We start from the raw sequence: 26,845 nt of genomic DNA, 5'->3' as shown, positions 1-26,845 counted from the left end.
CGACGTAATTAGTAATTTTTTCGAACTATCCGAGTACAAGTATTGGTATGGACGTAGCATAATTTAATAACGAGAGTCCATCAAGATCTACGTTCACTGAAAATGATACTATGAAAATGAAGAACTGTCCTACGACTGTTCCCCACAATCCCCAAAACAGTAATTTCGAAAAATCCAATTACTTCACGCTTAAAACTTTTAAACTGCAATACCTCGACAATTAATCCTGACGTTCCACTTATCTCAAGAAGTTACCAGGTATACATGTTTAAGTGTAAAACTTAAATTAAATCCCTCCAGCTGCGTACGTGATGCGGACAGTCCTTAACTTGATTGTTAACTCATCCAGGATAACTTTACAGTAAGGAGGTGTACTAGGTGGTTACGTCTGCTGAGGGGTAACTAAAACTTGTGCAGAAGAAGATGATCAAACGCTTTTTCAAGTTCAACGAAGTACTTTTCAGGATGGTAGGGCCATTTGTGGCGATTCGAGCTGGCAATAGCCACCACTTTCAAACTTTTCCCAGGAAACTTGAGGTTTTTTTTTATTCCATTGAGTAACCAACTAATGAAATGGGAATGGCCTCTACAGCTGCACCACCTACATTTATGGGACATTTTAAGTTCAGGGAGTGTGAAGTTTCTACCAAGGGACCTCACCTCAAAAGACCCATTCATTTCATTTCCATTAATTCTTTCAAACAAATAGACAATTTTTCACATTTAATTAAAGTGATAACTACGGATGATTATCTTTTGTTAATTATAATCTCTTATATAATGCTTTATTCTTTCAATTATATTACAGTCTTGTATCCGCAGTTAATCGTGCTCGTAGACTATAAATATTTACATTGTTTGACAATGAAGCATCACAAATTTATTCATCGATTAATATCAATCATTGAATCGTTTAATTGCCATTTCAGTTATTCATCGTCAATTGCCACTGCCATGTTTCAGTGAATTAAGCAATATCAACATACCAAACATTCATCATAATTTTTTTCATCAATTGGTAATTAGCTAACAGCATCCTTTGCCACTCATCATAATTACGCGAACCATGATATTTTATCTCCACACATCCCAATTACCTTTTCCCCAATGGCTTTCTATTCACTCGTTCATTCAGTTTCAGTCCAACAACACTCGTAATCTATCAAATATTCTCATACCAATACATTCTGTTCAAATCGATCTTCAATTTCTATTAGACTTTTTTTTACATTGAAAAAACAATAACAGTAGTGATAAACAAAAATTACATTTCCATTTTGTACACGTGACAATTAGTTCGAGATGGAAAAAAAAACAATCCACTCGATTTTTTGCTCTTTGGGGAGTCAACAATTATCAGAAATTGATAATTCATTTGATTGCACCACTATTCATTTCCACGTAATTCATGGCCACTGTTAATTGAGGGGTGATAGATTTATCAAATGGTAGCGAGAAAAAAAAATACTGTAACTGGAGCCATTGTCAATTAACGGGCGAGAGAAAACTTTTAAAATTGATGGGTCAAAATCAACTACAATGCAAATTCATGGGAGCAGTAGAATTATTATTTCTCTCTGTATTAAGCTGTTAGTAATTTTTTTCAAATTGCTCTAGAGGTGACAGAAACCCTTGAAGGTTCCATCGCTAGTGGATAATTGGATTAGGCCGCTTCAAATGTTCAATCGAATATTTCGGAAGTTTCTAACATACTTCTCTGACAATCCTGCACGAAGCAACCCTAGATGTCTTCGGTATATCATCAGAAAGAATGAACTAATCTCAAAGTCATGATAGGCGAGCGTTACTTTACTGCTCTTCCCCTCTTACCAGATTTGGAATGTGATTCCACAGAGCAGTATAATTCCTAAATGATTCCAAAATCACAATGTAAAAAGTTATAATCAATAATCTACCATCCTCTTTCCTGAGTAGTCGCCTCATTGGATGGTGACTGCTGTCGAAATGTGAGTTCGCAATTCCTGTGAATTTCTCATGATATTTTTCACTGGCAATCATTGCATTGACCTTTAAGACTGGTTCGGCCATCGTAGCCACCAGAGACTCTGATAAACCTATCCACGAACGGAAGCTCTGCAGTAAGCGATCGCCCCTTCTCGAGTTGATAATTAGAAGTGAGATCTCTTCAGTGAGTCATTGGATGGTACGAACCACTCTCAAGATCATATTCTGGCTACAGCTCTTCCTCTTATAGTTGGATGTCAGGATAATTATAGAATCCTCGAGGGATGGCGCAAGGTACCTTACCCTATGCTTGTGGTAGATGTATTAGATAATCTGTACCGGGATATGCTACAGACCTGATTTTCGAATTTTCATAATCGCTCGCGAAAGAAAGTCATCAAACAGTTCTAATTGGTACACTGTCCCAAAAACTATATCGTAAAGTAAAAACTCCGCCAAACTATGATCGTTTCCCCTGGCTAGCTCCTGGACTCGATGGTGAATACAATCCAAGTTTGAGTCCCAATTCCTTTGGTTTTCTCGTGGTATTTCTCACTGGAAATGGATTGAACTGACCTTTGGGACTCGCTCCAGTATCGTACCCACTGGAGACTCTGGTGACATTTTCCAACGGCCCAAGTGTCATCGAGGCCTTCCGATAAGCGATCAACTCCCTAGACGGTACCTCAAACTGCATCCTGCCAGGATCATCACTCATCTCACCAGTCTTACCCTCGACAGGATCGAGACACGAGAGTTTCGAGTTGTAGGTGACAGTTTTTCCATAACTCCTCTCCTCAAATTGATAATTGGGGGAAACATCCCTTCGGTGGGTCATCGGAATATATGCTCCAATGTCACGATCACCATTAGGAGGTGTCCGTTTATAACTCGTCCTCTCGTAATCAGACTGCAGGAAGTAATCCTCACGGGCTTTCGCAAGGTACTTGGCCCTGTACTCAGCTTTCTCGAATAAATAATCTGTGGGTGAGGTCAATGGTAATCTCCTTTCCTCTTTGTTACTACGATTGATCGAAACTGATTCATCATCGTAGTATGACACACCACGATCTAAGTCACCAGGATAACCCCTATATGATAACTCCTCCCGCATCTCCTCACTCGGTACATTATCCTCGTCGTATCTAACTCGAAACTCCAGTGTCTCTTTGGATAACAGCTGACGTTTACCAATTTCATAGTTCCTCATACTGGGTCGATCAATATCACTGAGAATTCCCAGTCCCTCGTCATGCATTGATTTATCATAAGTCCTGGGAAAAGGATTTGAGGGCTTAAGGGGTGATACTTTAGATGCTGTAAAAGCGTAGGGTTTGTAAGTGTCGTAAGGACTTTTTAGGGAGTCCTCGAAGGGTTTCTCGGGTTTCATGTAATCTACGGACGGTAGTTGTGGCTCATAGGACGGTAAGTCTGATCCATAAGCACCTGGTGAAACGATCTGTTGTGAGATATTTGGTGTAGGAAGAACGTGAACTGATGAGATTTTATTGAGCTTCTCAAGTTCACGATAAATGTCAAGATCACTTTTTGGAGAAAGACCCTCAATACTCTGGAGATCGTATTTTGTTGAAGGTTGATAGGTCTTTGTTATGTCTGTGTAGTGATGGAATTTTTCTACTGCTGAGGAGTCTTGGATTGGACCAAGGTCACTTTTAGTCTCGATAGAGTCATTAGAAGAGTTGTAGGAGAAGACGTTTGTGGATATGCTGGTCAAATCCATCCCCTCAATGTCGTTCTGGCTCGATGAACCTTTGTCGTAGGGATCTAAACTGATGGGTGATACCTTGTCGTAGTTAGCCAGCAATTTCGATAACTCCTCGTTTATCTGTTTATCGATCAAGGCTTCTCTTGTGTTTAAATAATCACCTGATATCATCTCATCCACATCGAGATGATTGATCTCCTCGTTATCATCAATTATCGATAGTTTTGAAAGCTCATCGTGCATCTTGGCGTCGAATTCAGAGCCATTTGTTGTTTTCATCTGGTCGAAATCCTTGAAGTTTATCCTAGCTAGTTCCTCGTTGATCTCTTGTTCGTTGAGTCCCATCTTTTCCAAAATGGGACTGAAGATTTTCGAAATCTCTTCGTTTATGGGGCTTATCGTAATTTCCTTGGATATTTCCTCGAGATCTGGGAGGCGTTTTTTAGCTTGACATGTCAAGATTTTGTGGAGAATAGCTGAATTTTCTTGAATGATTTTTAGTGCTCTGTCGCTGCTACTACGACGACCATTTTCCCCAATTTTACGTGGTTTGACTTTGGTCCAAACACCAAGCTTTGACTCCTTGTCATCATCCGGTTCTCCATTCTCTTTTCTCTTCGTGTAGTTCTTCAGAATACTGTCACTAGCTTCATCCATTTGGATCCTAGGCTCGACAACGTATGTCTTTCTGCCTTCATTTGATATTGTTATCCCTGGTAAATCCAACCTGGCCTGAGAGAAACCACTTGCTGAGTCGCTAAACGTGTCCTGTCGTCTCGCCTCAAGACTCTTCAGATCCTCCCAGTCGTAACCAGTTTTTCTCGTCATATTTGTGTCATTCGTGACGCTACTTTCTAATGCCGTTGCCTCCATGTGTCTCAAATCATCTAGGATATCACTAGAACGTTTCTTCGTACCTATGAAGTCCTCGGTTGAAGTGGACAACTTCAACTCTGTGAATTTTTTCTCCAAAACACTGTAACTGCGCTCAAACTTTGTTGGCGTTCTTTTCTGCGATGGCAGATCCTCCAAGTGGTCCTCCGACAACTGGAGATTCATGTATTTGTCCCGTGGCAGAGGGGAAACTGTATCATCCTCCAGGAAGTGCTCCACCAACGCCTCCTTGTTGAGCGTTGCTTCGTACTTATCAAGCTTTGAGTCGTTAGTCGAGTCTCGTTGGTGCACTCCTATGATTGTTGATGGGGTTCTTTCAGACTTTGATGAAAGAGAAAGAGTTAGGGCTAATTCTGCTTCGAAAGATCTACCCGAGTCATAGTCGTCAATTTTTTTGGGAATCTTGGTGTCGGACGGCTTGGAAAACCTTGAAGATTCTTCTAATTTATAGTTTAAGAGAGTTGCGTTCTGGATTTTTGCGGGATTCCTCGGTGATGTTGCCTTCTGGTCTGGTGAAGAAATCGGGTAAAATGGGGATGTTATGTGGAGATCCCCTGGCGTCTCTGACAAAGTCTCTGAGTCCTTATAAGTGGACGTATATTTTATTGAATTGGCACTTGTTGAAGAATGAAGTTCAGAGCTGAATGACGATAATTCCGTGGATTTTATCGCTCCGGGACAGTAGGACTCACTCGAACTGCTAACGACAATCTTAGTTGGACTTATTTCCGACTTCTTCAGGGAATCAACACTTATCGTCGTCGACGGGCTACCGTTATCTGAGGAGCATCTCGACTGCACTTTGGATCTCGAGGGTCCGATGTCAGTGTCGATGGATCTCATTGTTAATGTCTTGTCATCTGAACTGGCTGACGAGTGAGATTTATCACTCCGAAGTTGACACGAATCCGCTCGAACTGGAGTTCTGGGGCTTGTCGTGAGACTCGACACTTTTGAGTCTGGGCCCATCGTCTCGCCAGAGCTGAAAGACTTCGCACTATCTGGAGTCTTCGGGCTTCTCTTCACATCTTCGTAAGGCTTCAAACTCTGGCTGTAATCAAGACTCAAATGAGCTACTCTAGATTGGATGACAGCGGGGAACTTCGGTTCTTCAATTGCAGATATTTTGGATATCGGAGTCATCACTCCTAATTTAGTCAGCTTCTGATCAACAGTGAGCGGGGATATGGGTAAGTGTCCTATGACGTAACCCCGAGGAAAGTAGTTAGTGTCGGGAGGAATATCTTCAGGTGTTGAAATTTTACCCAACGACTTTGTCTCAATCCCTTCAGACACATCTAGTGATTGTGTCAAAAACTTCATGTCCAAATCAACTCTAAACTGATCATCGACTGGAGTATCTGCCATTGGGGCACCTGGTGTTGTCTCCATAGACATACGTACATCATCACCAAGAATACTATACTTCTCGTGTAATTTCACTACTCTCTCTAATTGGCGCTCATTACTAGGTATAAAATTGTCACTATCTACTGGCACTGAGGTAACATCCTTCGTCTCGATCTCCTTATCATATCCTCCATTATCGACGTCTACTTTACTCTCTCTTCTATCAAAACTCGTTGATACAGGTAGAGCAATGGAATTATTGTCATCACCGGCTGATAACCTTCTTATTTGATCAGTTATCTTCGCAATTGATGCTGTTGTTTCTATGTCTACCGGATCAACACTTCTGCTTGGGTCGTCCAAACCACCCCTGATAATTTCAGGGATATTTCGAGTGGGAGAGGAGCCCGGTCGAGGACTTTTTTCGTCATCTGTTGCCATTATATAACAATCGGATGTCGATGTTGGTTCCTCACTGTCACTCAGACGATCAGGATCGTCACATAGCTCGGTTGATGTACTGTCACTGTCACTGTCAGCACTACTGCGTCTCAGTGATCGAAGACTGACGGACATACTCTCAGGAGATTGTACCAGCTCCGTGTCAACGTCATCTGTCACTGTAATGTAGAAAGAAAATTTATCAAATGGGTGATCTCAATCAGGGAATAAAATTTTAGCAGAAAAATACATAAATCATGAAGGGATAAATAAAGATACATAAATAAGTTGTGGAAAACAGTGTGAAATTAATGAGAAGAGTAAACTTGAGGTAAAATAGAATTATGGTACCCAAATAAATGAAGAAATGGAGAATAAAAAATTTACAGTCATGATAGAAGAAAATAATATTGGAGATTGTCAAATAAAATTCGTAGAATATGTTTATAAAAAAAATTTCCATGAAGGTGCATCATCAGCATTTCCATGAATCAAAAATTATTGATTTCTTGTCGAACGAGTTGTCACAAACGAAATTTGTTAATAGGAAAAAATACGTGGAATTGGTGAGAAGAGAAAAACATTTAGCTTTAAGGCACTTCACGTTGACTTAACAAATCCACAATTTATAATTATTGTTGGATAATGAAAATGATAGAAAAATATTGGATCGTGGAATGGACAAAAGTGATCTGCCCATCTTCACAGCTTTATTTCATTTATTATGGTTTGAGGTAGCACTGAATGGCACTTTGGATTAATCATTCAATAATTCAATCGCCGGAGGAAATATTTAAACGGATAATTGAGGATGGAAATGACAGAATGGGATTGGCAAATGTCAGAGTTAGATATTTCATTCAAACAACTGCTCTTACGTCACTGAGGAGAGAAAACAGGTGGTGTTGGTATTGTGAATGTAGTCTCGGGGGTTGAACTGGGGCGGTTGTTGACCCCGCCACACCTGCGTCAATACTCAACACTTGTTGGTACTGAAATGTCTTTTTCAAGGGTTTCGGGGGTAGTTTATTGGGTGATGGTTCCTGAGCGCGATTTTACCGACGTTGGATAAAATTCCAGAAGCTCACAGGGTGGAGTATTATCGAGCGGGGGGTCGATAATAGGATAAGGGATGGTAGGCAAAATTATGTGTTGCATTGAAAAAAAAATTCGAGCCTTCAGTTTAAAGGTCTCGCTCTAAAAATCATAAATTTTTAAAACTGCCCCAGTCTCAAAAAGATATTGTCTGCTCTGATTATAACTTATAAATTATTTATCTTAACGCATTCATTCATACTCGAGCGTAAACTCAAGATTCTCTGCCCTTGGAAGCAGCTTCCCAGCTTAGGACGAAAAGTGAGCACGCTCATCAGGAAACAAAGGACGAATGGTCCGTGCAGGTGTTTTGAAAATAGAATATTTCTAATAGAGAAGTCAAATAAAGGATCGTCTTCAGCTCGATGAGAAATTGCACGAAGAAACAGACTTTCTTAGAGAATAAACATTGGATATTTACCTGCAGGTTCATTTTTTGTCTCTCTTAGCTTCTTCGTATCCTTCCAGTGTAATGTAACTCCCTGTTTATCCTTCCGTATTTGATTTCTTGGGCTTCGTAATGAAGTGAATCTTGATTTCGGAGGTATTGCACCAGGAGGAGGGCCTAACTGCCGAGTTTTGGCACTTACTAGAGCACTTTTTCCCACCAGAAGATGATTCATCGCTTGAGATGTGGCTGGCGTCACCATCGACTGTCTTGCACACGCCGCTGCAACATTAATCTCGTTATTATCACTGTTATCATTATTTCATGGTAAATGAGTTCACTGAACCAGCCTCGAAGACTCCGACTGCACCTCAAAATGTATTGCATTACTGCTAGCAGTGAACATAATCACAATCAGGTGAATGAACAAAAAATATTAAACAAATAAACAAAACATGACTTTTGGGGGAAAGGGTGTAGAACACCCATCATTGGGGTGTTAAGATGGATGTGAAGATAAAATAAAATGATCTCAATGAATATAACCACATGAGAGCTATTTTTTCGGATGAACGTGGAGATTGAATTCAGTGCAAGACGAAATGGGGCAATGATGACTGTGACTTATTATTTAATGAGTCTATTTTACCGGATAAAATGATATGAGCCTGTCTCTGTCTCTCCCTCAATTTGGCGTACTGATGCTTCAAGGTACTGATGTCCAGTGCTAATCTGTCTTTATCCGCCCCTTGATTGATTGCCTGCAATGTTCCTGCTGCTATCGAGGAGCCTGTAAGTATTTCATTTCGTGATAGAGTCAATTTGCTCGGAAATTAGTTCACGGAGAGACAAATCTATTTTCTGAAGAGTGAGAAGTTCTGAAGAGAAGATTTTTATCTCTGAATTTATACGACATTATTAATACAACTTCAAGGATGTTTATAAAGAATAGTTCATGTGCAAAATAATCTGTATACTTAGAGATGAAGTTATTTGTGTATCTTGATAACAATTTTAAGCTATTATCACGTTAACTATTTAGAATTTGAGTGGAGAGAACGCGATAAGTCAACTTTTGCCTGGATATCCAGATTTTTTTCTAGCGATTCAATTACGTATTTTTCTTTTATTTCTTGCGATTTGTATTTTTATTCTTAAATATCTTTAATAGACGAATTATAAACTTCACCATTACTCTCATAAAATCTTGTGTATTAAAAAAAATTGGTCATTTCTCACTAAATTGCTAATTTTTAATCAAAAGTCCAATTCCATTTCCATTTTTTTTAATTTGCATATGAGAAAAAAACGATAAAAAAAACAAACAAATTGAGACTGATGAATTTTCATAGAAGAAATAGATATATACAAAATCGAATTTGTTCATTCCTTCCTATGAGAGCTGCGGAATTTTTCAATAGACTTGACAAAAAAATAAAACATCCAGTAGAATTCCAATGGAATTTTCAATTGAATGTACTGGATTGCTCGACTGTATTTTTCTCACGTACCGGAAAATCGAAAGATTATTAGATCTCCGATATCTATTCAATTTTCTCCCCAATAGTTTTCCCTATCCCCTTCACAAATGAAATTTCCCTCTCAGTTTTGTTTAATGTCCTTGCAACCTTTCTTGTAACCTTTCTTAAGCCTGTGATGTACGCCATACATAGCAGCTGCCACAGCAAGTTTCTCTTCCTCCTCGGTATCAGTGTCTTCATCATCACTGAGGCGTCTTGCCCAGGGAGTTATATTGTACCTGTGTTTTTCCCGGAGATCTGTGACCCCAGCGAGGGGTCCCATACTGACAATTGTCTTAATCAAATTATTCGTGTCAGTAAATTCGAGCATTTCCCTCGTCAAAACTCCCATAATACTGTAAAATTCGTCTGCGGATGTCACTGTCATAATTCGACTGAAATTAAGAAAATAATAGAATTTATTATGAGTGCCTTGTTGATTAATGAAATCAATACGATTCACGATTAATTAGCGCAAAATACTGCAGACACATCATTGTTATTACTGTTTGAAAGTACTACGAAAAAACGCAGTTACGATTACAAATTACGATGACATTAATGATTGAAACCAATGTCAAATCACTTGTTCTTTTAATAACAAAAAAATTGACTTACTCTGATATTCCCTCCCAAATAGCGAGGGCTGTTCGTAGAAGTACCTCGTCACCCTCGAGAAATATCAAATCCCAGACTCGAAGGACAACATCCTGGGGAAGACAGTGACAGAAGAGGGTGAGGAACCATTGCATTGTGAATACGTTTGTGAGCGGTGGTTCATAACTGCTCCCTGCATTTTAAAATACATAGTTACATCCCACACTTATACAACTCATCAATAAACCTATGAAAATTATCATAAATTATCGCCAATATTCTTGCAAAAAAATAAAAGAGAATTTCACCTGTTGCTTTATCCTTAGCATCGCACTGCAGAGTCTCCAGATGTTTTGACAACTTGGGTAATCTCATTCTCAATAAATCGCGGAAAACTGCCATGTCAATGGACAACCCCCGAAGATTGTCGGCAAAATAACCCTCAGGTAGGACGCCCTCGATGAGATAAATCATGACCTTGACCGCTGATGATTCCGCTCGATCTGTCACCTGAAGTACAAGGGCAGCGAGTACATTGAGTCCCTGGCAGTAACCAACGGACTTGTTCCATCTGGCAAAACCCAGCAAAACACGGCGCAATACCGCCTGGTTGTCCCGGCCGGCTGCACCGCAAAACAGACTACAGCCAGTTCTATGGAGATCCTGGAATAGGGGAGCAGCAACAATGAAGATGGTAATTGGGTCATGTGCAAACACACGTGTGGCTCAGTGAAAAGGTAAATGATGGGTTTGTTTTCATTTTCTTCGAGTTCTTTTCATTCTCAGTTGACCGAGTTGTTAGGGGTAGACTGTGTTCATAAAGTCGTGACCGCGTCGAGAGGTGAAGGGAAATAAGTCAATATCTGAGGTATATTTGCGTGAAGAGGAGCCATCAATCATTGGGTTAATGAGTTCTGGTGATTTTTCTTCGATCAAATTCTCGTTTTTTCTTTTAATATGGGGCGAGGGGTTAACAGGCAATCGTCGATAACGATTTTTCCGATATAATTCCACTCTGGAGATATAATTCAGTTTGTTGAAAACTCGTTACTGCAGAATTTTAGGAAAATATGCATTTGCCTGGTGAATGCGGTACTGAGAAATGGAAAATGCACAAACTGATGATTTGATGAAACATTTAGGTCTTTTAATTTGATTGATTCATTTTCAATTAATGAACATTTCTGAGTTGTTAGTGTAATGGAAATTTAACGTATTTGGGACTGGTCAGAGAAACGTTTAAGTAATAATTGTAACTTTGTGCATGAAAATCAATTATTTCGACTGTTCTAGAGGTCACGTTTGCCTGGAGAGTTGAATGTGAGGGAGTATATCACACGGAAATAAAAATTGAGTAGAAATTTTCCAAGTTTTTCACTAATTTCTGAGAAACGCTTTATTAAATTGATATGACATCGTCTGCCTCCCTCCGTAATGACATTGTAATATAATTTTTATTCAAACCAAGATTCATGATGAATAAATTATCGATTCCCATTATGTACATTAGAACCCCTCCGGTAATTCGTGCAAAATCTAAACCTCTCCAAACATGATTTCAAACGAGTAAATATCCTCACGAGATAAAATGGCAAATTGTGTTCAGCGCAGTTCTGTTTGTATTTGAAATCTCCTCGTTCAGTTTTCCCCTCGACACTATTTTACCCATCACCGGGGGTTTCGCACCTCACTTTATCCCACAAAACATACCCCTGGGCTTTCAAATGATGCCGGGCCACCCGTTGGGCCTTTAAATCATCCCACGTTTCTCGATAAGTGAATGAGGACAGGTTGAGTATAGATAGAGGTGAACAGACGCAAGTGGAATATCAAGCGGCGAATTAATAGGCTTGGGGAGGATTTTTTGATATATCGTAACAATAATAATGGATTCTGAGCACAAAATATGCTTCAAATATATTTTTTGTCCATCTAACGCTCCATTTTACCCGACCCTCCCCTGCTAATCAGCAACCAACCGCCGAAAGCTCTCGGATAATAGAGAGGGAAGGATTGGATCTGGACCAATCCAATGGCCCATTACTTCCATCAATGCTTTTCAGGTTTTCGCAATTTTGCAATTGAAAATATCACGAGAAGAGAATATCCCCTCGAAATGAATTCGGATATTGAACCGAGGACCTCCTGAGTGTTTCTCAGGATCGGATGCTGCTGAGAAGGGCCCATAATACCCTAGAATTTTACCTTCACAATCTGTATGCCCAGCTCCTCATCATCTGGATTACTCCACTCGTTGAAACACAACTTCTCCGCCTGCTTCCAGTCCACCGCGCGCTGTTCAAGATGGCGTTCTGCCAACGTCAGCCACAACTGTCAAAATTTATTAACATTAATCATAATTTTCGGAGTTTCAGAGAGAGATGGGTTTAAAGAACCATTTGTAATAATCTTTAACAGTTTTAGTTTCTCTTGTTGCTTTCTTTGTGAGACTTGTGGCTGTTTTTCATGATTCATTGCGACACAACTCACCCTCTTGCGAAACTCAGGGGGAATTCCCTCGGGCAATCTGGCAACCATTTTCATAGCATCCAACCATTGTGTAAATCCACTCTCACCTGGCTGGGGAGTCAGACTGAAGCGCATCCTTGTGTCTTCGCCTGTTGAGAAAGATAGGGAAATTAATTTTCCTGGAAATTGGTTTCTTCTCTTTTAGGTTGTGGAAATTATGAGCGGGAGCTTTTATCGTGTTATTTTTTATGAGTATTTGGGTACAGAAATGGAGAATGGAAAATTATTTAGAGATGAATCCTTCGCTTTCAATCTTAGGGATTCGTGAAATCAGAATCTTTAAGACATCACGGGCATGTAGGTGCTAGACTGGTAGAAGAAAATAAAATTTCCGATTTCGCGGATAATTCCAGAAAATTCGAGACTTTAACACGATTTAAATCCGAGGATTCTATAAATTATTAAAACTGGTACAATAACGCTCGCGTTTAAGAACAATTATGCTGAATATTAATTTTTTTATGGAATTAAAATATCATAACGAATACCCAAGAATAATTGATGAAAATCAAAACTCGTCTGACTATTTACCGTCTTTACTACTGAATCTCTTGTGTTCGCCGATTTTTAGTGTTGAGTGGATATAATAATTTATAATATTATTTATTCCGGGCTTATAAATGTTTAAGTAGTCATGTATACCTACATGACAAATTTTCTACTTCAATATTAATTGAATGGGGCAAAATGGGTTCTCATTACATTTGCTTTCATGTTCTCAACTCAGAACGAATTAATCGCGCTAGGAAAGTCCGAACCTTTTTTTTGGCCGTCCAGTTTATTTGTTTGCTTTTAAACTCAAGAAGAACAAACAATGGAGAGGACTGACGATAAATTTATATTCCCCACACTTGTCCCGTTCCGGACTATGTGCCGAGGATGCACGAGCAAACACACCAAGGAAAACTTGGCATCGGGTTAACACACCAATTTTTCTCAAAGTGCAAACTTTTGTAAATTGCAGAGCACGTGACTACAAAAATTTCTACAGATCTCAGTGTTTCTGCAGTCACAGCTGATTAAAAAAAAATCTATTTCTCGAATGGATGAAATGCTCAGCGAGACTCAGAGTTCGAAGATCAAAGGCATTTGAACGGGGCACAACAATATTGAAACGAAAGTGTGTAAAGTGAAGCTCAGACACTCGAGAATTTATTAGTACTTCGAATTGAGTCGGCTTCACTCAATAAATTACCTGTGTCGGGAAGAACCATAAAATGAATTGAATTAATTTAGTGAGACGTTCTGTCGTAAAGTTTTCCACAAAGCAGTCAATCTTGGTGGTCGATAAATCGAAACAATTGTAGTGAATGAGTGGAGGAAACAGATTGGTTTAAGGAGTCGTTTCAATGATTTTTTTATTGGCTGACAAAACCAGAGATATTCATTGAAACCTAATTTATATAATATAAATATCATCCCTGACTGTGAAAAGGTTCCATGATCCATATAACCATGGTCATCATTACGCGATGATTACGTGATCATCTTAAATGAATCAGCATTTATGACGGACTAAAATGTTGATTTTTTAAATTTCTATTTGTCCGTCATTCCATGTAATCTGTCAATATTTTATGGCAAACAAGGATAATATCATAATTCCGTTCTTCAGAGATACTTTCAAATAGTAATAAATATAATTCTTAGTCCATAACAAAATTAACTTACAACGCTACACAATAAATGCAGAAAATATGTCAAATCACCAATTGTACTTTAAAAACGTGTGATTCATTGCAAAGTGATCCTTAACTTTAGTAACAACCCACTAAGAGAGTATATAAACTACCCCACGCCTGAATATCTCTCATTCTTTCAGCCTCATTGTTCCCCCACGATGTTCAGGTGGACTTACGTCACCCCTGGGATTTTCTGTATAAATCCCACGTATTATCATACCGCCCTTGAAATCCACGCAGAAACACTCTATTTTCAGAAATTTCTATCTCTGGATTCATTAGGCTATCACTATGCACATAAATTTTGCCACTTGATGGAAGAGAAAAAATCATTGAAAAATCGTTTTATCAATTATGAATGTTAAAATAAAAAAATACGGGGGAGATATACTACACGGAGAGGAACTTTAGATAAAAATTAGAGCTACAAGGGGCGAAACGAGGGACGAAGGTTTGTTTTATTACAAAAATTAGCCTCCCAAGTCTAATTTTTCTAGAAAAACTTCACCTAAAAAGTGGTTGATTATCATTTCAGTCCACGTCTTGCCCTCTGGAGAGCTAATTTTTATCTAAAATGTTTCGCCGTGTAGATTTGGTTTAATAAACAAAAAATGGTATACAAAGGGAAATTTTCTATAAAAATTTGAATAGAATTCAAAGATGGAATCAAGATTGCTTCCGCGCTGGGTCTCCCAGACTCGATCTCCAATTCTGAATCTACCCTGTGTCCATCGCCAGAATGGACATTCCTCACCTGAGCAAACCATTACCATTTAGGAGCATCATTACACCGGGTTGGAATTATAAATGATCCGGTCTGCTCATACGGAGTGGAATCTCAAGATTTCTACCACATCCTATAGTAACCCGAATTTCCAAATCCAAAGAAACAAATTGCTAACCAGACCCAGGAGGTCTATCTGTACATCTCTTCATACAGTGAACAAATTTGCAAATGGAACATTAAGTATATACAAATAATTTATCAATATTAAAATCAATGTAAGTTAAGAATTTAATATTAAATCGACAGTGTAAATTAATCTTATGCATAGATTTCAACACTTTAAACAAAAAAAAGCAACACCGGCAAATTATCAAAACAACGCAACGCATTACCTCCTCCCCCTCCCCCCAACCCTCATCAAAAACTAACCTTCGTCCTCCTCGTCCTCCTGGTACTTAGCAGCGTTCGCGGCTCCAGACGCGAGGCTCTTGAGTGAGTTAAAAAATCCGCTCATTCTCCAAATGAAACATCCACTCCTTTCGTCACCATCCCCCTTCAATATTCAACTTTAAACGAACCGAGAAAGCCCTCCTCCCTCACTCACCCTCTGGAACTCCCCATCAATTCTCCCCCTCATTTTCTTACACAATACGAATAATTCTCGAACAACTTCTTGTCCCACCGAAACTCCTTGAGCCACATCGCTTCACAATTCTTTCGTCCAATCAGCGAATGTTGATCCAGTACCCTTGACCTTCATGCTAATCCCTTCATCACATAATTCACACAACACAACTCCTCTAGCACCTCAATTCCCTCACAATTATTGTCATCGTTATTGTTAGTTCTAAAGATGTTCATTAATTTAAATTCACTTGATGTTTCGCTTCCACGAGCACAATCGCGATCTTTCCAATTAATTATCACGGTTCAGTAAATTATTTCTCAATTAGCAGTATTATTTTTATTATTACGGATGATATGAGCTGCTCAAAGCTAAATTTGAAAGTTTAAAATTCTTTAGTAGGTCACAGTTGTTGATAAAAATTTTAAACATTAATAATAATAATTATTCTCGTGTATTTCTTATCTAACAAAAAGTGATATTTCACCACTATTTGCTGCAATAATCTTCATTAATTAAAGTATTGATGACTTTTGCTTTGTACTTAATTATTGCGGAGCAATTAACGAAGTTATATTAATTATTATGACTTGAGTTAACAGTAACCAGTTCAATTAAGATTTTTTTCTCTTAACTATTAATGGAAAAAAATTACTCATCAGTATTACTATTTTGTTGATCATTTATCACTATTTAATAAGCAATTTCTTAATTATTACGATTGTAGTATTGTCATCAACAATACGAGTCACTAGTCTGAATTCCCAGAATTAAAAGTCTTTGTTCCGTGGCAATTTTTGATAAAAATAAAAAAGATTAACTGTATCAATTAGTCTGCCGTTTTATTCTTTGTCGTTGTTCACGGAAAGGATCGCCAGTGATTTAACTCCTGCGATATTTCCTTCCTAGTGAATTTTCATGAGCTCTTTTCTCTTTCGGACTTTTCGACAAATATACAAAATATTAATAGTATGAATTATCCAAATATTTTATTTTATTTTATCTTATTATTCACTGGAAGAATTTTTATTGATTTGATTCCCGTCATGCCTACTCCCCGTTAATCGTCACGGCTTAATAAATAATTTTACAACAATAACTGCTACAATCCTTGTTATCAGAAATAACGATAGTACCTCGAATTGAAATGGCAAACATTCGATATATTCCACCGTTTAATTTTCGACAACAATAAGAACAATTAACAAGATTTGAAAGTTATTTATTACTTATCACCCTTCAATGAATTATTTTCCATTTCAGACTATTCTAAATCCTCGATTTTTTTTCACATAAGTCTTGATTAATAAAAAATAATTAATGACGTTCTTCCCAACATTTATAATCATCACTATCCACCGAGGAAATTATCAGCAGTTTTTCCAGCGAATTATCACACCTCCAATGAATAATAAGTCACTGAACAATTGTTAAAGCGTGAGAAAAAAAAACATAATCAGTATCATTATTAATCACATAATCAGACAATGAAAAAAAGCTTCGTGTGACTCTAGAGAGGTCGAAGAATCGGTGAAGACTATCGTCGTTGCCTTCCCCAGCTTTCGATGGAAATATAAACCACCCTCACATTCACCCTTAAATCCCCGTCTAATGCCACCCCACCCCACAGCTGTCGCACACGCTACACTGTCGCCCACGAACTTGGGCTGTTACCCCACGGCCCTCGTGCACCAACACATGCGCAACGAAATAAATCCACGAGGATAACCCAGCACTGGGATATGATGAAGACGATAACCTCTCGTTACTGTTCATTCCGTGTTAATTATTGTTCACTATGACTTTCTCGCGAATGAAATCGAGCAATTAATGGCCGGGGTGAAGGGGGAGGAGTGAGTGGGAGTTAATTTATTTTTACTGCGAAGGGAGGGGATTTAACGGAGAATTCGACACACGCACTAGTCAGCCCAGGGGATTGTCCACTTATCGGGCAGACAAGGCTCGCCACAATGCACCGTCTGATTTTTGGAGTTTTACCACTTCACTTTGGCACAATTTTTTGAGATTGGCGACACTGTAGGGGATTTTTGGGGATGGCAAATACTCAGAATAACTTTATCGAAGCAGAACCGGGACCGTGGTAGGGCCAACGTTACGTGACGGCCTCAGAGAGTCAGCTGAGCGATCAGACACAGGAGTCGAGGGGCGCAAACAACGTGCGCGCGCCCGCTCTTGAATGTCCCCCACTACTAACGGATCAGTGGCTGCCGTGAAAGGGGATTTTTCACTGCGCTGGTGGAGCATTAGGCGTAGAACTTTTTTTTTCTTATGTAAACTTATCTAAACCTACAGGGTATACAGATATGTACAATATGATAAGTTATATTAACAATATAATGAAATAAAAAAAAAATTAAAATGGAGGTTTACGATAGCGTAAGATTTTGTTGTTTTATACAGATTTAGTGTTTAATGTTACTTTGGTTAATCAATATGATCAGTACTTGGATACATCATTTTTTCAATGATTTTGTAAATCTACGAGCTTCATAAAGTGGAAAATATCCCAGGATCCGAAGTCCATGAGCATCAACTCTTTTATGTTGGTCATAGAGAGGACAGAAGTGGAACTTGCCGGAGAATTTTTTGGGTTTTTTTACAGGGGAAGATACCGCTGTGGGTGACCTTTCATGACTGAGAAATTTTCAGATGCAACTGATAAAAAATATACCAAATGTTCTTCGTGAAAAAACTCGCGTAACGTTTCGTGTTATCGTTTCATTTTGATACGGTATCATATAATATGAGACGCTTTTTTATCATTAAATATCATGATATCATAAATATGTGTATGTGTAAGTATCCGTGTATATAATATATATACTATATACACAATATCTGTAAAGTATATATTATACATTGAATTGATCATTTAATAATATTTATATATTAATAAAACAAATTAAATATATATTTTTAAGACAATTCAACAGCAGTGGAACAAGGCTTAATGCGTCAGCCATGTCATCAGAATCACCCGAAAATTAGCCAAAAAATCGAACCCGAGACCCTCGCCCACATTGCTCTCCCATTTTTTGTTGTTTTCGTACGACCGAGTGAACGTTCTGTCATTAGATTTTCTGAGATGTACACGAAATTTTTTGTTCGTCACATCATCTATTGCTGAGGTCGTTCGCTCGGGTTCCCTGGGCTCTTCATAAATTCCTTTTTTATCTCAAGCTTTTTTCACGATTCGGGTTCGTTGTGGGTTCAAGAGATTTTATCCAGCGTTCTGGTACGTGAAAACGTCTGATGTACGTACCCCTTTCATCACTTATTTATCTACGGTTTTTGAGTAGAATAAGACTCTCAGACAATTTCAAGTGGTGAAGGGCTCACTCGTGTACCAAAGGAGATTGAAAAAACTCATCGAATTTATTTGCCTGCCGAATATGTTTTATTCATTTACGGAAAGGTAAAATTTTGTAGGTCAGTCAATGGAAAATAACGCCGGAATGTTCCTCGACAGACATCCCTGCTATTTTATTCAATTGCATTTATTGATTTTACTTCAATCAAGGGGATAAGAAAAATGGAAATGAAATCCTTTTTTTTAATTTTTCAATATTCTGAATTATTGCAGAAGTTGTAAAGCGACTGAATTAATAATTCAGCGGAAAATTGCCAAGAAAACTTGTCCTTATTTATTCATTGGGTTTTTTTTTCAACAGGAAAAGCTCCGGACATTAGTATGCAAATCCCTTGCTCTGCTATTGATATAAAATTTTACTTCTCATTACTGCAATTCCAAATTAATTGAATTATGTCATTAAAACTTTTGCAATCATGTTATTCGTTGTCGCAGGACACCAACTTTTCCCCCTAGAAACCGACACCATCCCAACATCCCAGAATGCCGTAACACATGCTCGGAGATAATAAAATCAATTTTACAGAGCATATAATCATTGAATTAAGAATTTGTTGGTGTACCACAAAATTCACCATATGAATTTCTCCGTTTAATCAGAATTTACTTGAAAAAACGTAGAAAGGTATTGATTATTGTAACCGCGTATTTAATCATGAGAATAATTTTGGTTCTCAGAGACTTCAAAGAATTTCTGAATAACTAAATTTGTGGTGCGCTAGAAATTAGATCCTCTCGTTATTCCGATAAATGAAAGGATTTTCAATTTTATAACAGTTTTGTTTCTTCCAATAAAATCCATCTCCGAGAGAAGATAACATGTGTTCATTATAGAATCACTTCCATTTGAAAATTACCCAACTAACGATAATCGTTCCAATTGAAATTCTCTTGATAAAATTAATTTTTTCTCTCTCAGTGTAACCGACTTTTGAACTCGGAACCTTTCACGTGACCACCAAGGTAAATATAATTTTATAATGATAACTGCTAACTATTTGACTCATTTAATCCTTAATCGATTTTGTTACGTAAAATGGCCCGGTTATGGCACCGAAGATAATAATATCCTCAGTGTCATCACTGGTTCTGAAGCTCTGATGTCGTTGATCGTCATGATCCAATAAAAATCGGGTTTTAATTCCTTTTTTTCCCACAAAGTAAAATAAAACCCATACCATACCCTTCGATAGGAAATATACCGGGGCATGCGTGATGGTCGATCGTCGAAAGTGTAATTATTGATCAGTGCAGCGTCTCACACTAGAGTCATCATTCTCTGAGGCTCCGCATCGCGTGCCAGTTCACACGCTGTTCCTTTTTCAATGAAATTTTTTTTTGCCAAAACGAGTGCACTTTCGACGCACACAAATATTACTGCTCATCATGAGCAAAAAGAAGACAGAAATCACTAGACAAAAATTTGTTGTATCGACTATTCGGCGAATTTATTTGGGAATGACAAACCCATCTCTGCAATGCAGAGGCCATTGATCTTCGGCACTGAAACGGAGTAGAGAAATCTTCTTGAGACTAGTCGAGACCAAAAACTTGGGGAAGTGGGGCAATTCACCGAGACAATGTTAGACTTTTCAATGACACTAAGACTGGTCGTGGATTTTCCTCGAGTTTTCTTGCATGAAATAATGCGGCAGAAATTGGAAAGGAGGGATTAGGAGTACTCGGAGAAGGTTTTCAGATGGAGGGATTAATGGTAATTAAGACTTATGAAGATGATGTCAGAAACTTGGATGAAGAGATTAATAAAAGAGGAGGAAAAAAGTGGAGAGGATTTCACTCCCATGTTCCAATTGAAGAACAGGCATTTTAAAATAAGTGGAAAATTATTTTCTCTTGTGATGCATAATGTATAGCGACCCATATCGCTAACGGAGAAAATCTGGTATTTTCGAATTATCGAATTTGGAGAGACGATGGTTTTTTAATCGATTTATGGAAATAATCGATGTTTATGAACATCATGTTGGATCGAATATTACTGAAGGAGAAGATGCAGTATTCTGGAATTATCAAAGTCGAAGAATCGATGATTTTTTAATCGATTTATGAGAAAAATGGCTGCACGACTAGAACTTTGTTGAGGCATTGAATAATTATTAAATCTCAAAACGCTCCATTTTTTCCTGTACAAGTGATTCATGGTACCCCAAAAATGCTACTGATATCGGCAGTAACTACTCAAGAACTCAGGACGATTTCCTGTTCAACGTACAGAGTGGATTAAAGTCCTGCAGTCCACGCTGTAGTCGCTTTATAAAAACGAGAGCTCATAGTCTATTGATACAGCCGGACTGGCTCCAACCATACCTATTTCTTGCACTCAATTATTAATACTGACAAAACAACCACTTTTGTCCTCCGGGAAAAATACAAGAGGTAACAAAAAATAAATGAAAATAGCGAGTGGTCGGAACACCCGGGACAACCTGGGGATAAATAGACAAGGAAAAATGTGAAAAGCTTTACTTCTGTTGGTGACATACTTCTTTTGTTGCTGTGAGCCTGAAGATGAGCTGTAATTACGTCGTACTGTCTGTCGCGTTTAGTGTGAAGATAATCTCTCCTCCGGAGCTGACGAATGAGAAGACCACCGGCGTGATTAACATGAGAGCGTAGGGTTTCCAGTACTATGGTCAGTTCTTCAGTACCTGAAACACATGGAGGAGCATTGTAACTTTAAATGTATCGGGTTTCAATCTTTTGTTTGTTTTTTTTCTTTCTCGCCGAGGGGTGGCCGAATTCATACTGCTATCTGGTAGATTGCAAAGTGATAATTAATCACCACCTCAATTAAAATTTTATAATTTCCAGGGTTCCAGACATTTAACGGTCAGGCTAGAATAATTTTAAAAAATCTATAAATATTTAATAATTTTTCAAGGAACAATATTGTTAAATAATGCTCCATGAACCCATCAGGAAATCTTTTACTTTTATAACACTTCCCCTTTACTCCCCCCTCACCCACCAAATCAGGCATTACCGGCTTTGCATTGATTGCAATTATCGTAAGATATAAATTAAAAAGACCGGATATATTTTTATTAGGAAATTATATAATATTTGCGGAAATTATTAACAATGTGGATATTCAATTATCGGGTAATCTTCACATCATTCCCCAAACCTAATTCCACAGCTGCTAAATTCCCCCATTTGTTTCTCTCATAACTCAAGAGTATAAAAAATTTCTCAGTCAATTTGATTTATCTCAGTACGCAAGAACTCCATCATAAAATGAACTACTCATTTTTATTTCTCGAAGAAAAGGTGAAATTTATAGTTTTACATTTACGTGCACGAGGTGAAAACGTGCGTCACGTAGAGGCAGTAATAATAATATTGTTGAATGAACTTGACAGGGCATTATCAACTCTCGTAGATGGTCCGTGGGCGCTCAATGCATAATCTTTTCTCCACCAGACATCAAGTCCATATTTATTATTAAAAGATCAAGGGGTTTGACATTTCGTTCGATTTTCATTTATATCGACGTTCACCCTAATAGATTCTGAGATAACAGGGAGACTCGTACTAATTGATTCTCCATATGATCAAAGCACAGGAGGTTTTGAATTTTCGTCGATTTTCATTTCCATCTCTTACCCTCAAACATAAACAGAGCCACAATAACCCTCGCATTTACGAACAATTAACGCTGCAGGGCTAAGAAATTTAATCAATGAATTTTCTATCACAGTTTCGTGAAGTGTGAATTATCATTTCAATCAAGGTGACTCTCAACTTCCGTCGAATAGATTGGTAACGGAAATTGAGCTGGTACATGTCTGTGTGACTCGATAAGCCAGAGACTGACTTCCGCTGACTGTGGGTTAGGCTCGGCTCTGAGTAAAAAAAATCCTGAGCTGAAAATATATTTATTGCGCTCAAAATATTCCAGATAATTTTGTGTACTAATGTAAGACAACGTTTATATTGGATACACCGAGAGAAATTTTTAATAAATATTAAGGCGCCAGCACGGGAAATGAGGGGCAAAGTCCTGGACTAGGAAAAAATCCAGTGCAAATTAAAAAATTCAGGTTCCATATTTTTATTTGTTTCTTAAATTTTTTTCCGCATATTTTCCCTCTCTTTGCATCTCTGCGTGATGCAGGACTGCATGAAAATTCACCAGAAATCCCCAGAAATTTTACTTTAACAATATAGATTTGTTTATACCCAAAGAATTACAAGATTTTCCCGTATCCGTATTAGAATTTTTATAGAAAATTTCTCTATGTGTACCAGAATCGTAAAAAAATCAATTGTTCATCGATTTAACCATTGAAAATCGATCATACTAGGAGCAGATACAAAATACACCTGATTCATAATACACTTCAGTACAAGTACCTGACCAAGTACCTCCATCTGTATATTTTCCATGTTCACCCTTCAAAACTTCAGTTTTATTCTACATTATTAATGTTAATATAAAACAATTAATGTACTTACTCTTTCGTCGCAATCTAGCCTTTTGCAAATACCGATGCTGCGGTGTGGGCCTGAATGACGACACAGTGGACTCACTCTCAGACCTAGAACGATTGGCCCTGGGGCACCCGTAGATATCCAGGAGTAATTGGTCAACTAACGATGAAATTGCCCCTTCAGGACTCAACTCCCTCAGCATGGGCAAGGGGTAGATCTGCAAAGTATCAATTACCCCCAATAAACCTCAGGAAAAAAGAGGAAAAGCTCAGTGGACCATTAAATCATTACCCTCGGCTTCCGGACATCATCAGTCTCCTTATTTCCATGACAAATCTTCTCATCATACTCAATACCCTGACAATTCGCTGTGTTATCAACAGCTCTGCTCCTCTGATAATTTTTCTCGGCTTTTCGATTGAGTGCCATGAAGTCTGGTGTATCTAGTGTTTCTTGGGTCAGGTTCCGTCGTCGGCGTTTATAGACAGCTGTACATCGGATATTTTGCGATAAAGATATTCCATCCACTGTCTGATGGGTCACAATTATGTCACCAAAGAGTTTCTCATTCTCCACTGTGTAATATTTCATTCTGTATGTCAGTTCAATGTCCCGGTTCTGAGGCATTATCACTATTGAATTGTTTTGTTTCACCAGGTGCAACTGCATTTATGCAATGGAAAATTGAAAAATAGTTGTTGGTGTCTTGGTCACAATTCAACGAATTTTCACAGCACAAAATAGGAAAATTTCCGATTTTTTTTAATAGACGGCAGACAAAGGGGTGAGTTTATTGAGAACGCCGAATTATTTTGAGGGAGACAAGGTCATTGCTCTAATTTCTGATCAATTAAGCTCAGTGATGAGAATGAGAAGGTGGATAATGAGAAAGTTTAGTCAATTGAATGAAGAAATTTTCACTTTTAAAATGCAATGTTTTAAGTTCGTCAAACTATTTGTCGTATGCTAGTGACTGATATCTTCACGGATTATTATTTATGTATTTCCAATCAATAATGAATTAATATTACATAATCTCATCAACTTTTCAAATCACACTAGTCACTAATTTCATACTTCACAAAGAAAGATAAATTTTCGACGAATTTTATCGCAGTTTAGTTGATTAGTCGGTGGCTTAGTTTGTTTTAATTTTATTGATTTCACTGTCGTTTAACTTTAGTTTATTTAAATTAAAAAAAATCACACGTTGATAACCGCTTAGTACCAAACGTCTTCTTGACACGTGACTAAAAACAAACGAAGTGTCTCGTATCCTGAACCCAGCAATAAACAATGATTTATTGTACTTAAAATTGTGTTGCGTTCAAAATCAGAACAACCATTGTCAAACAACGTAACAATTCGTTTGAGTTACTGGAAAGTTCGAAAATGAATTGAAAGACGGACTTCTATATCTAATGAAAAAAAATATTTGCAATTCTTTTATTTTTAGTTTGCGTTATTCCTTCAATTTTCATTTTTTTTTCAAGTTCAAGTCTTATAACTGAATTATTATTAATTAAATCACAGAACAAAGTCATAGTTGTGCAAAAATATAAATATATCTCCGGATTGTGACCGAGAATCCAAAATTTTGTAGGGTACTTTCTAATGGCATCCATCACGGCTATTTATGAGAAAAATTTCGATAATTTGATCCACACGATACGACCTTAATGAAATAAGCTGATAAGACAGTAAACAGTGGAAATCGAATGGGAATTCCAATCACCCTGATGAACTTGAGATGCTGCATGATGTAGCCTTGACCTTTTACTTCATCACAGAATTTACTTTATGATCGTCCATCATACTGAAGCATTAACTAACCCAATACATTTACAAGTCCCTCGTTTCTCCCCTATTGTTCCACTGATTTATCAGCAGTGTAAAAATCCCAGGTGATTGGATTTATTTCGAGCGAAAAAATATAGCGTATGAATTTTATCTGCTGGAACAATTTAATGAACTTTTACGATCGGCTTGCCCTGCATGCGAGAACATAAACCAGAATTATGCACTTGTTACATATCACACTGAATTATTGTTGATTATGATTCCCTGGAGACGACGACAAAAAATATATTTACTATTTGGTTTTACCTTAATATTTTCAATGGAAATAGCAGTACATTTGACCCTCTGTATTGATTAGAAACTTCTTTTTTATCATCTTTCGGATAGCTAAAGTTAAAAAACGAGAAAAATTGAATTTTATTTTGTTTAAATTTGTTAAGGGCATCCCATTATGCCCCAAAATCGTTATCAGTCTCGGATCGGTACATAACAGCTTCAACATTAATTTTTGAATTATCTTCTTCCAACAGTGGCCGCATGATATTTACGATTATCCGATTTTCTTTTAACGTTTCCAGGACAAAAATTCGAACAGCAATACTTGAAGGTCACTCTTAGTGGAGTGACGCAATTGACGATAAAATACACTATATGTTCCCAAAAACGGTGAATTTCCCCCAAAATATTGTGTTCTATTCATTCTCTGAGATAATTCTCCCCAAAATTACATTTCGACATTTTTTCACCTTTTCTTTTGACTTTTCGATCCAAAGTTAATCTAAAATTATGCACTTATAATTTATATGATTATTCAACTATTTTTTCAGTTTTAAATTACCTGGAATTGAAATTAAGAATAATTAAACTCTCGTAGTGTAAAATAATGAATACTTTCGTACTGTCCAGACCGCAACTGGACGCGTTGATAATAATACATTTGATTAAGCCTTACACACACGTTGTGCTGTTGAAGAAGTAGTGGGGAGACATGCAAAAAAAATAGAACAACACTCACCTCCGAATAAACCCCCAATTTCCATAGTAAAATAACGGTAAATGAGTGGAAATAATATTAAATTTTTTGTCACTTGCTTTATGTGCTGTGCTCATCCGATCAAATTTTGTCAAAATGATTTGGAGCGAACATAAACACCTCATGTTTGAACACTAACAATTGTCAGCCACCAAAACTTCTATGCAGGTGGTAGGAATAGTCAACAGCGGTTGGCTTGTCACCATTGGCTCATTGACCCCTTCCGGATCGGCAAGGAAAAGGAAGGCAACCCGTATCTAACACATTTCTTATTTCGAATACGATAACCAGTCGGGGACACTCGTGAACGTTTTTTTTCAAACTTTCGTACGAGAGTGATTAATCGTTATCAATTGTCAACAAAGTCTTGTGTTGATGTCGAAAATGGAAAAAAATAAAGGTGTGGAAGGGCTAAACTGCACAATTTAAAATTGTCTGACAATTTTGTCTGAATTTTGCACGAAAAATTGGGGAATTGTCTTGCTGCAATTTGTTTTCTGACAAAAAATTGCATAATGGCATAATTTAATATTCATCAATTAGACGTTCAGTAGGAAATCAATTGAAAAATTGAATTCATCTTGCAAAATACCTCGGAAGCCATAAAAATCGGAAAAATATATTAAA

The 26,845-nt window shown here is 37.7% G+C and overlaps 1 protein-coding gene across 15 annotated transcripts; it reads right to left on the bottom strand.

The window, feature by feature from the left end:
- Positions 1-749: 749 nt before the first annotated feature.
- Positions 750-26,770, bottom strand: LOC135164114 (uncharacterized protein). 15 transcript variants are annotated; one of them, XM_064124181.1, is made up of 12 exons: positions 26,201-26,770; positions 23,677-24,048; positions 23,410-23,602; positions 21,435-21,599; positions 12,467-12,594; positions 12,182-12,307; positions 10,285-10,639; positions 9,998-10,169; positions 9,488-9,774; positions 8,509-8,649; positions 7,893-8,141; positions 750-6,555 (listed from the first exon to the last, which is right to left on the bottom strand). In XM_064124181.1, exons 2-12 carry the CDS (start codon positions 24,010-24,012, stop codon positions 2,426-2,428), a joined length of 6,282 nt encoding a protein of 2,093 aa, XP_063980251.1. In that variant the 5' UTR covers positions 24,013-24,048; positions 26,201-26,770; the 3' UTR covers positions 750-2,425. The 15 variants fall into 15 exon arrangements, with proteins under 15 accessions (XP_063980251.1, XP_063980254.1, XP_063980245.1 ...); XM_064124184.1 differs by having other exon boundaries at positions 23,677-24,003; XM_064124175.1 differs by lacking the exon at positions 26,201-26,770 and adding an exon at positions 25,492-26,176 and having other exon boundaries at positions 23,677-25,376.
- Between the last annotated feature and the right edge of the window lie 75 nt (positions 26,771-26,845).

The sequence above is a fragment of the Diachasmimorpha longicaudata genome, chromosome 6 (assembly GCF_034640455.1).
Source record: "Diachasmimorpha longicaudata isolate KC_UGA_2023 chromosome 6, iyDiaLong2, whole genome shotgun sequence".
Classification (NCBI taxonomy): Eukaryota; Metazoa; Arthropoda; class Insecta; order Hymenoptera; family Braconidae; genus Diachasmimorpha; species Diachasmimorpha longicaudata.
The sequence above is the reverse complement of the archived record's forward strand: the minus strand, read 5'-3'. Positions and strand labels throughout refer to the sequence as shown.

Coding starts and splice junctions, on each gene's coding strand:
- LOC135164114 (XM_064124174.1), bottom strand. CDS start 24,054: ATGCAGTTGCACCTGGTGAAACAAAACAATTCAATAGTGATAATGCCT. Junction 12,308..12,466: donor CCCCTGAGTTTCGCAAGAGG/GTGAGTTGTGTC, acceptor AAATTTTGACAG/TTGTGGCTGACGTTGGCAGA. Junction 6,556..7,892: donor GACAAAAAATGAACCTGCAG/GTAAATATCCAA, acceptor TCTACATTACAG/TGACAGATGACGTTGACACG.